This window comes from Cyanistes caeruleus, chromosome 12, assembly GCF_971803275.1.
Source record: "Cyanistes caeruleus chromosome 12, bCyaCae1.hap1.1, whole genome shotgun sequence".
NCBI lineage: Eukaryota > Metazoa > Chordata > Aves > Passeriformes > Paridae > Cyanistes > Cyanistes caeruleus.
Genome location: NC_141712.1, coordinates 3327236 through 3339325, shown reverse-complemented (window position 1 = coordinate 3339325; position 12090 = coordinate 3327236). Strand labels below are relative to the sequence as shown.

Here is a 12090-nt window from a genome sequence, read left to right as displayed (position 1 = left end):
GAAAAAAGCCCAAGTTACAGAACTATTCCAGATGTCAGAATGAGGATATATCTCTACACCTGCCACATCTCTGCAGTGCCAGACTGAAGTTTACAGGAACTAGAGAAAGTCCATGCTTTTGGCATGCACAATAACTTGCAATTTGGATTATACAATACCTAACACGACTGTTTTTGTTCCCTGAGAAAAAGCAAGTAGAATCCAGAGAACTCCACTGTAGGTACAGTTCAAGCAGACTAAGCTTGTCCTTAGGACAGTGCATGACTTCAATCTGCTACACTTATGAACAGGTAGGTGTTAGAGCAATCCCCAAAGACAATCAAGAGTTATGTCCACAGGCATTCACGGAGGTCATCCTGACAGAAAGATGCTGATGGAAAAAATTATATTCAAACCAATACTTCAGTTTTAAGACAAATCAACTTATGGACAGAAAGCTCAAAGTCAGCAGTGAAAACAACTAAGTCACATTAACAAAAAGTACAGTGAAAACAAAAAAATATATTAACAGTTAATCAGAGAGCTCAGAATTTCAGAACACACAACCACTGCAATGGAAGCAGCTATAAAGGCCCTCGAAAGTAAAGCAACCACAGAAATAACTATATTCTTATGTGAGAGCTGCTCTGGATATGAAAGAGCAGTCATCAATAGGACAGCTTCATCTCATTCAAACATGAACACAAATGTTGACAAACAAACACAAAAAAAGAGGATGAAAAAGACTTACTGAGCTAATAACAAATGCTTTAAATAGAGGCTGAAATCACCTGGCCTGGTTCCATGAAGGGTACCCCTATGGGTTTTCACATGGTTCAGCAATATAAAATGCCCTCTAGAGCACACAAATTCTGTATTTAAAATATATACATATGCACACAACTGCTGCCACAGCAATGCCACACAGTAGATTCAATACACTTCAGAATATAGAAAACACAGATAAGCTATTTCTATATGTTTTAACATGCATTTTTACAGCAGACATGCAATTCAAGCAGGGCTGAACAAAGAAAGAATCAAGGCAGAGCAATGATCAATATTTCATCAGACAGAATTAAAAACATATTTTACATGTAAAATAACAGCAAGGTAAATCTATAAATTATGTTGAGCCTAACCATACAACTGTTATATTGACAGAAACAGTGGCTCAATCCTAACCAGCCAAGCTTCTCTGAGGTTGTTTTAAGGAACACTGTAGGCCATAGAACTAACTGAACTAGGAGAAACTGGATTCATCAGCACATTTTCAAGCTTTATAATAACTGGCATGCACCACTATGTGTCTCCTAGACTAAAAAATTATTTATATGAAGCAAGAGAACCTTGAACTACATCTGTGGTGGGAAATACTGTAGATGTATGCTAAGTCAGTGTAACAGACTTTTTCCAAAGGACATTGATACTAATGCTAGGTAACAAATAAACACAGCATTTTGTAAAACCATGCTACAGACAATCTGATTTCTTAATGCAGATGTGAAAAACTCTGAATGAATGTGAAATAAAAGTATCTTGGCTGATTCTCAAATAAATTTCTATGATATGTATTTAAGTTAAAATCATTTGGAAGATACAAGATGAACAGTATTCAAAATGTATTCAATGTGGCCAAACCAGTCCCGTATTTCTTGGAATGCCACATCTGTTCTATTCAGCCAGTGTTCTGTAACAATAAAACTGAAGTAGAAAAATGTGGTGAAGAACACAAAGTGAAGAAAAAGAGAGAAAGGAACCCTCTAAGTCAAAGAATATGCCAAACTCCTATTTAAATAGTATTACACTATGACAGTTGGTTTATGGTTAGGGTTCACCACAAATTGTGACATTTTAGGGAGAGTTAATAAAGGCAAAATGGCATCACCTGGTTGTAGAAGAAATCACTTAGAGCTAAAAGTTGTGGGAATTAATAAGCTGCTGCAGATTCTAAGCCTGTGAAGGTATCATGCTCTGCTGTTTACAAAATACAAAGCAAAGCTTTTTGGAACCCCCAGTGAAGATTTGAGAGACCACCAAGTTCCCAGGAAAGTACATGAGACAGCTGTTCCATTTTTCCAAGGATTTAGTTATCAGACATTACAAAAAGGGTCATGTTTTATGCCATCCTTCACTGTGTCCTGCTATCTTTCACTAAAACTTAATATAAAATGCAGTGCAGCCTTGTTCTTATCTGTGCTCAGAAACCATCATGCTGTTATCAATGAATTAAAGCCAAGAAGTCTCCATTTTCACAAGATGGTTATGAACTACAGAAAACTGTCACACTTAAAAACCTGCCTTATTACTTGTTGCCTGTTCCTTCATCATTCAGTAAACAGCAAAAACTCAGTGTCAAAAACTAGCTTCTAAAACCTAACTCAGCATTTTCACCCAGCAAGAAGTGACATATGAATCAACAAAAGTGAAACAACTACGAATTATGAAGGTTATTTTTCTTGCTTTGTTCCCATAAAACCATGTGGAAAAGCAAGGATTTTTCAGCATTATTTATTTGTGAGGGTCTAATCAACTTACTGGCCCCTCTGAAGAAACACTACTCATTCAACTAACAAAGTTAAAGACCTAGAAAGTGTCAGGAGTTAGTATGCACATGCATGATGAATATCAACCTCTGCCTCTCAACTTCCCAAAAAGAGAAACAAAAGCCTTTGTATATGTTTCACTGTGCTATGCTGTCATGTAGAAAGATCAGGGTTTAAAGTTTTATGATTCCAAGTGGAATAACAAAAGAAATACATTATATGCTGAGAAATACCCACTCTTGATTTTGCATCAAGGAAGAATTTGAAACAGTCACAGCCTTGCCTTCCTACATGAACAAATGGCAATGATTACCAGCCCAAAATGACTAGATACAAAATTGGATAAGGAAGCATGTGGGAAGCGGATGAATATCTTTGCATTAATTACCTTTCAGTTACTTCTTCCATTTAAATGGATCAATATTAGTCCCCCAGATTTAAAATAAACTTTGGATTATAACACTGCCAAGCTCAAATACAGATAAGAACATACAATATATTAAGAAACCTCTTTCACTATGACTTTGAGGCATCTGGCTGGTGGTTACTGCCAAAGTCTGAAGAGCATCTGCTCTCACTTTAGCAGTTTATATTCCAACTCTGGTGAATGGAAGCACAATCTCTGAAACAGCCTTTGGGGAACACTACTGAGTTGCTCGACAGAGCTCTTACTCAGAAAAGAGAGGAGGAGATTAATATTACAGAAAACTTGAAAGATCTAGCTTCTGAGAAAGGAGACGAGCAGTTTCCTAATACTGTACACATCACAAATCTCTCTTTTACTAAAACATTAAAACCCTGCCCTTAAACTGAAGTGATTAAATATGAATAGACCAAAAGGTAGAAAATAACATCTGTTTAAGTCATATTCAGGCAAAGGTAAGAAGAAACAATGTATCTTATCTCACTGTCAACAGGCACAATGAAAACAGAAGAATGAGGACTCACATCACAGACTTTTTCCTAATGTGCTCAAGAAGGTCACAGGCGCTTTGCTCAGTCCCGGTGCTGTCACAGCAACATATGGCAATACTGAGTCTTGTCCTGAACTCACAATGTCATTATTTTAAGTGCCCAGTAGCACAAATTACTAAATTTGTGTGTGGTCCTAAGCAAACAACAAATCTGGCCACACACAGTGAAAACCCAGCTTCTAAAACTTCAAAATCAGCTGAAGGAATTCTCTCCTCAAGAGCCATAGATCCTAGATAGTAGCCACTTCTGAACTCCACAGCCACTTTCAAAACTATAAAAGATTTCATGTAAAACCAAAATAAAGCTCTAAAAGTGGCTGCAGGAGATCACTAGGAGTGGCCGCTCTTCTGGATTCACTGCTTTTGAGAAGTAAATCCCTGCAGCTGCTTTTAAAAGCTTTGAAAGTTTCATTTCAATTATCAAAGCCAATAAAGCTTCAAAAACAGCCATAGGGATTTGTTCCTCAGAGGAGCAAACCCCAAAAGGCAGTGATGAATAGTGTGATGGGTTCTGTGGCTCTTAAAGTATGTACAGATTCCTGTAAGTCCTGCACTTGTAATTACAGCTCCGTGTTGTGCAGCAATTGTTACAGCCAGACAGCTCATTAAGGCTTATGTGGCAAATTCATTACTGATTTCCCATTCTTTAAAACAGTTTTATGTCTGCTGCCTTTTCCTTTTCTTACACCTGTATCAGCTATTATGTGAGCACCCCTCCCAACAGTTTCTCAGACACATTTCATGAAGACCTTGCTGGCTGCAGTCTCAGGTGGTGCTAAGCCAGTCCCAAAAGGCAGGACATGCTTTCCCAGCTGTCATCACATCCTCACAGCAAGCTCACTACAGCCTGCAAAACCATTCCTTTCTCTAAAGGGGAACTTAAAATGGCATTTTGTTAAGTACAAGAGTGAAGTCTGACAATAAGTCAATGAAGAACTTGCCTGCAACTGCAATATAAAAAGGCTCCCGTTAATTCAATGAACACAAACACAAATAACATTTCAGAAGCAACCACATGACTTATAAAAACCTAGCTGCACTGATTTGCAACAACATTATGTTCATATCTTCAAAACTCTGAGAATTGGATCCCTTAAGATTTGTGATGTAGGCACAGGTCTGAAAGAGATACAATTTACATCCTTAAATAATTGAAGGTTAGTATGCCACTGATGGCACTGAAAACACAAGCAAAATTATGCTGAAAATTATACATTTAAGTACATATAGTGTATATTAATAAAGTATGTATTATAAAATACATTCAGTTTTATATAAGCATATTTCCTAACCTTAAAACATCACTGATTTTGAACAGTTATTCTTCTAAAGCTTTTAAATTTCCATTTTCAAATGGCAGAATAAATAAACATACCTTTTTGCCACGACAAATAAACACAGTTTTTAAAAACACATCATAAGAAAATCGCTATGAACTTATATAGATGCAGGTGTTAAGAACTGAATAACTGGTTTGTATGGGGAAAGAAAATCTTGACAGGAAACTTAAGCATTCTGTTAAATGTTAATCACAGGTGTCCTCTGTGACCTGTACTACTTACTTTACCTCTCTGTTTCAATCTTCTCGTGTGTAAAAGGTAAAGGAGGATTGTGAGAAATAATTAATGTTTGCAAAGAGCTTTGAGATCCTTGGATAAAAAAAAATGGGGAAAGTATGAAGTTTAAAAGTACCAGCATGCTATTTTATTTCCAACTTGAGGTAAGTCACTTTTATCACAAAAACCTTGAAAATTTAGAAATACAAAATTATGTAATCAAATGCTTAAAAAACCATGGTAAGTGCTAAGCATATTCTGTTCCTCAGAACCTCATCCCTCCGAAGGAAACACTCCCAGAAGGAAAGGATGTGCTTCTCACCCGTTTCAAGTATGCGTTTATGGAGAGGTATAGCAGCAAGAAAGGGTTCATCTTTACAGGACTGGATCTGGGTTCCAACCAAGTCAGAGTTGGTAGCCATAATTCGGGCACTTTCTTCATTAAGATTAACGCCAGCCATAGAGGCAACATCATTGATGTCGTCGTCATCTCTACAATAAAAAAGAAAAGCCGTATAAAACCAAATTCTGCATGTAATAAATTCATTTTTTGTAAAATCAACATGCCCACATGCCCAGTGGGTGGGCCAATTGAGACACAACCCCCAGTGTCTCCATTTTCACAGAATATCTTCAGAAACAACCAGGTATTTCTCTGACCATATCATAGGAAAACATCAGAAGCTGGCCAACTTGACTGGTAACAAAGTGTGGCAGAGGTGTCTTCATCTGAGAGTCAGTGATATCAGTGGCACCAGGCTGATCAGGAAACTGAAGGCAATGATCACCACTAACACTGGGCTTTTCTCTTTATAAAGAAAACCAGGCATAAAATGGTAAAATAACAGAAATTAAAAGCAAAACTATGAATTTCTAATCCTGCACTGTTTCACAAGTTCCTACTAAAATGGGGATCAAAACAATTTCAGGAACAGCCAGGGAAGATTCTTTGACCATGCTGAGCTCATAGGTAAACCTGGGCTCCAAGTGTGGCTTTGAATATGTTGTTGGTATTTTCTCTGGCAACATATAAATATCAGTTGTGTCAACAAGTTTTAGGAAAATGAGCTGCATTTGAGAAGATGATAGCAACTCCCAGGTCATTTTTGGCTCTGCAACATCCTTTTCAACAGCTTGAGAAAGTACAAACAAATTTGAGTTTCCATACCGGTATCTCCCAAGCATCTTTACCTCCTACCTGTCTGAGGTATGACTCAGAGCTGTGGAAACAGCCATCAGGATTTAGCACATTCTGTTTCACAGCTATTATTGACAGAAACACTATTTCAACATATTCTGGACTGATTACACAACCTTTGAGAATATTATTTTCAGAATACATATATATGGATAAGAACATTCAAGTCCAGACTCATATTACTGTATAAAGTAAACAAACGAAGCTTAATTTAAAATGTTTTTTAAAAATTGTTTCATAAATCACATCCCATGCACCCTAAAATACTTGTCACTTGTAACAAGCTTAATGCCCACAGTAAAAACCAATAACTGCAAGTAAGGTCTGAGAATAAAAGGAGGGAAATCCAGAAATCCATAATCTAGGTCCTCCCTCTCCTCCCATCCTTTACCTGTTATCTGCACTACAGCAGCTAATTTTGGTGGAAGACCACTATGGTGATACTGGTTTTGTTTTCTTAGGTGGGAATATGTCAAGAAGGGACTTTTATTTGTGTAAACCAGCAGAAACGTGCTGAACACTCGAGGCAGAAAATTGAATATTTTAGAATGCTTTTCAGAAAAATTCTATACAAATGAGCTTCTATTAATTTCCAGGAGCGTTATGCACTTGATTTCTTGTCTTAAATTGAAATTCCTGAGAACAGTGTTGCAACATCATCGAATGCTTTTGGTTGGAAGGAAACTTAAAAGCCTGTCCAGTGCCACCCCAGCCATGGCAGGGACAGCTCCCACTGTCCCAGGTGCTCCAAGCCCTGTCCAGCCTGGCCTTGGGCAGTGCCAGGGATCCAGGGACAGCCACAGCTGCTCTGGGCACCCTGTGCCAGAGCCTCAGCACCCTCACAGGGAACCATTTCTTCCTAACATCAAATGTAAACCTATTCCTTTTTAGTTTGGAGCCATTTCTCCTCATCCTGCCACTCCACACCCTTGTAAACTGTCTCTCCCCATCTTCACTGCAGGCTCCCTTCAGGAACTGGAAAGCCACATCTGGGTTACCCTGAAGCCTTCTCCAGGCTGAAAAATCCCAATTCCCTCAGCCTTTCTTCCCAGGGGAGGCACCTCTAATCCTGTCACCTTTACATCTGACACGGTGTGGACAGAGAGGGACCTGGGGACTGCCCCAGCACCACACAAACAACACCCACTGAAATGTTCAGTGGCCAACTCCAAAGTCTGTAATTCTACAAATAAAAAACCACAGGTCAAAAAGAAACTAAGATTTTGCTGGGTTAAAACCTCAAAGCTTGAAACAGAATGGGAATCACCCAGGACTCACAAGGCCCAAATCCAGCAGGCCTCACACCATGGGAAAAACTAACTCCTATCAAGTTAAAACTCTGTAAAACAGCAGAAGTTTCTGGAACACAGACTTGAACCCAGAATTTCCAAATGAATCTCAAACTGACCAAACCACAAAAGCAGCAGTGACACCTCACAGGCCCTGACCCTGCAGGAGCCAGAGCCTCCAGGCAGCACTGCCACAGCTGGGCACAGCTGGCCAGCAGCAACCCAGAGTCTGTCCTGTACCTCCACAGCACACTGCCAGGACAGAGGTACTTCCATCTCCTTCAAGCCATCATCCATTTAAAAATAAATAAATCAAAAAAATCAGGACAGCAGTCTTGACTTCCAGGACATAACTTGTAAGAGATGTTTATACTTCTTTCTCCTCTTATTTCATAGCTGAAGAAAGTACCATTCATCTGTTACCTTCCTTCTGCTTAGCAGTTTAGCTACTCCAAGTTTTATTCAGTGTACAGATCTGTGACCACATTATAAATAAATATTTTCTGAAATAAAACCAGACAAGTACTTTGGACACAAATTAGATTTCAATGAAATTATTAAAACCAGTGCAATAGCACTTACAAAGACCATCGCTGTAACTCCTGCACAGAATCATTTTCTTCCATCTTACACTTGCAAGCTACAAATTGCAAGTACATCCTTTTTTTTTTTAGTATTATATGGAAGGCGAATAAGAAATATATTTATCACAGCTGGGATTATAATTTTTTCCTGACAGGAAGAACCTTATCCATATATCCTTCCTTACTTTGAGGAATCTCATAATGAAAAATGTTTGGCTACTGAAACATACATTTATATATAAAGACAGTTGCTATTTTTGCTGAACAGTTTCCTATAAAAGTGAACTTTTAAGCCCAGATAAGTGAGTTTTCAGAAGTCATTCAGTGGAACAAAGATGCCATCCAGTGGTCATCTAGACTGATGATTACTGTCTATCTTTCCTTTTTCATCAGAGCACAGTATTTAACAATTTCATATTTCTTGGCATATATTGCTATGCCCGTCCTAATTCTACTGTTTCAGTAAGTATTTCTGGTTTTCACTGAATTAAATTCTGAGTCTCATAGGATCAATCTAACATTCCAACACACATGGTATTTTTAAGACAGCATGAGTTCTCAAAATCCCTCCAAACACGAACTGTATCTTAAAATGATCCAAGAGTCCAATTCTTCCTCCTATATTCAACCTCTTGTAACAATATTCCCTTTCATTTTCATTATAAACACTAATGCAATTACAAAAAAAAAAATTATCTGAAAATAAGCAAGAAAACCCAAAGCACTTGCACAGTTATCTGTGAAAGGTTTCAAAGATTTTGTTTAAACTAAGACAAAAATCAAAAAACCTGCTGTCATTTTCTTTATGAACAAACCATAACTGCATGATTGCACAGTTTTTCTTTCTCGTGCACTTTGTCAGATTTGAGCCACTGATGTCCCAAACTGCAACACTGAACTGCTCCCAAAATAAGCCAGAAGAATGCATAAAGCAATGGAGACCTCATTCTGCTACTGACTCCGCTCTCTCTTACAAGGGAAATTGCCTGTCACTAGGATAAAGTCCCTACATCCCACAGATTCCATGGATCACACAATCAGAGATTCACAACACATGGCATAAAAATGGTGACTTGAAATTACTGTAATTACTACTGTAATATAGTTTACAATGACATAGATTCCATTTACACATTAACTACAATGTTTATTCTGACTTTCATGTTATAATTTGGAATGTCTCCCTAATATTGTTTGCCACACAATTCATTTACAGTCTATGTGGAATCTTCTCCCTGACAGGCAAAAGGGCTGACAGAACAGGCCACATTTCTGGTCAGCATTTTTCTTTATTTTAAAATATATGGAAAAAATACAATCCACTTATAGCTTGAAATATTCATTTGGAAAAGCAAAAACTTCAAGGGCATTTTGAGAAGAAAACTTTAAAAGTTATCCATTTAACATCCACATTAGCTTTCTACCACTTCAAGGGCAAGCTACTTTGCTTATGTTGTTAAACTTTTATTTTTAAAAATGAAAATAAGATAAAAAACCAGAGTTGGGGTTTTTTTTGGCTATGCAAGAAAGGTCTGAAAACAAATTTTTAATTTCCACATAGAGTCTACCTCAAAACGCAGCCAGACAGCAGAATAAAACACAGACACTAAAATCAGCTTCAAATGATCTCAGAAATCTCACAGAACTATCTCTGAAAACAAACCCCTTCACACTGGCTGTACAAAACCTGACACTGCCAAGTTCCAGGATGTAACTTGCAAGTTCCACTTCAGCAAAGGAAAGGCTTCCATGGAAAGGAAGGAGCACCTGGCTACCTGGCAGCCAATGGCAAACAGAACACAGCATCATGCCCACACCAAAGGACAGATCTGCTCACCTCTGGCCCTGCCATGCAGTGCTCTGAGCCCTGCTCAGCACACTTTGGAAGTGGTGGGAAGACACAAGAGGACAAACATCCACCTCCATCCTTGGAGAAATGCAGAGCACACATGGAGCGGGCCCCGAGCCAACCAGACCCACTCCGAGTGGGAAGCTGGACCCTGCAACTGAAATTATTCTAGCTCAACATCAGGAACTAATGTTTGCACTTCAGTGACCACCACCCAACTGTGGGTAAGAACTGATTGGGAGGCTGCTGCTTTCACCACAGCAGGAGGAGTTGGTGTCACTGGGAACTCTGAGGGGTCCAGGGGAGGTGATGAGCAGCAGCTGTGGATGAATGCACAGGTCCCTGGCAGACTTCAGTGGGATTTTTGCTTCTTGCAACTACAGAAACCTCAAGCTGGCCTGTTCTGGTACAAACCCAAGCCTAGACCTCTGCTTGCAAAACAAACAGAACCACCACTAAAAATGAAATTCAAATTTCTGTCCTTAGGTAGTAACGGAGTTGAGAAGTCACCTAACTGGGGTTGTATGCAGTTCTCTCTGAAAAATACAGCAACAATAAATTTAATACCAAAAAAGGTGACCTAAAATTTCACAGCACAGCTTCACATTGCAGAACAGCTACTGTAACAGTGAACTCATGTGAGCAGTCTTACAGTTCATTAATTAACGTTGACCTTAAAGGCATAGCTGCAATTTGCAAAATTCTTAATTGCTGGATCTTTTATGTAATTCCATCTTGTATCTCCTACAGTTCAGAATAGAGAAGAGGAAAAAAACAAGTCAAAAACCATACAATGAAGTTCAAATTTCTGTTTCTAGTGACCAACACTTCGCTCACAAGAGTGAAAAGCTCAAATAAGTTATTTTAAAGAAAGCAGAATGTAAAATAATGAAACAAATATGCAATAATAAAACACTAAGGGCAAAATAAATTTATACATAACACAACTATTTTTCAAAATTCTTGCTTTGCTTTAGATGCCAGTTTGCCTTCTGGCTAAAAACACATTCTTCACACACGCTGGGAATGTTGAGGAAAACTAGTCAGCATTCAGAGGATTAATACAGATTTCCAGCTCTGTGCCTTTAGGCTTAATAGTCAGACATCTATTTGTCCTCAGGAGAGGTTAGGGGTTGAAATGCAAATATGCAAACAACTGAATTCTTTGTTGAGATATCAGGAAAAAGCTTGATCTTTGCTGCTGTTTAATAAATCCTTGCAATTTTATGGACTTATTTAAATGCAGCTTTGTGTCTTACTATTTTGAAGGAGAAAACAATGTAAGGAAACAAACACATTAATTCTGACTAAAATTTGTTCTCTAGAGGAAAAATGACATACACCCTTGACAGCTTATTTACCAAACTCACTAAAGATTTATTGATTTATCAATCAGTGCCTTGAGCATTTGCTTCTCCCCAAGGGAAAATTAACAATTCCAGCTAACCTAATATATTCTATGTATAAACTAAGTGAATGCAAGAATCAATCCTGGCACAGTTTACAACATCCAGTTAAAAAAATGCTGTCCCTTTTGGTGTATGTAAAATTGAAAGCTATACTAACGAAGAATAAATGCTCATGTTGCTTACAAACATAAAAAATACTTATTAAGACAGTACAATTGAACCCAACAGACATTTTAATTCATTTAAATACTCAGTGGGAGGCAAAAGCATTGGAAAATAAAAAATTGAATGATTTTGCTTCCAGATTAATACTAAGTACTACCACTATTAGTTACAATACTGACATGCCTCAAAGCAGAGATATTTCAAAGAGCTACAAATTCTCTTTTATTTCACCTGCAAAAGCATAAACCTGAAAATTAATTAGTGTTTTGATTATGTTTGAGCAACATAAGAGGATGAAAATTAAAATCTAGGAATATTTTGTCTTTCAATAAAGAAAGCAAATATTTTACCACATCTAAAATGGTGTTAACAAGAGCAAAATGCAGGAAACATAAGATTTGCTTTTCACTACAAAAGTAAAAATACCCCAAATATATATAAATAAAAGTTTGGAGTATAAAGAACTGGCAAGAGCAGCTCAGTGCATCACTGCTACTGTGCTGAACCTTTGCAGCACCTGATTCCTACAGGGGCTCACAGA

At 37.9% G+C, this 12090-nt stretch overlaps 1 protein-coding gene across 1 annotated transcript in view; it reads right to left on the bottom strand.

Moving 5' to 3' along the window:
• LOC111934701 (transcription initiation factor TFIID subunit 4-like) overlaps positions 1-12090 on the bottom strand; it is a 146630-nt gene that overhangs the window by 96212 nt on the left and 38328 nt on the right. Inside the window, exon 10 of the mRNA XM_023934879.2 lies at positions 5378-5547. Coding sequence (XP_023790647.2) covers positions 5378-5547 — 170 coding nt within the window. The remainder of the gene's footprint in view (positions 1-5377; positions 5548-12090) is intronic.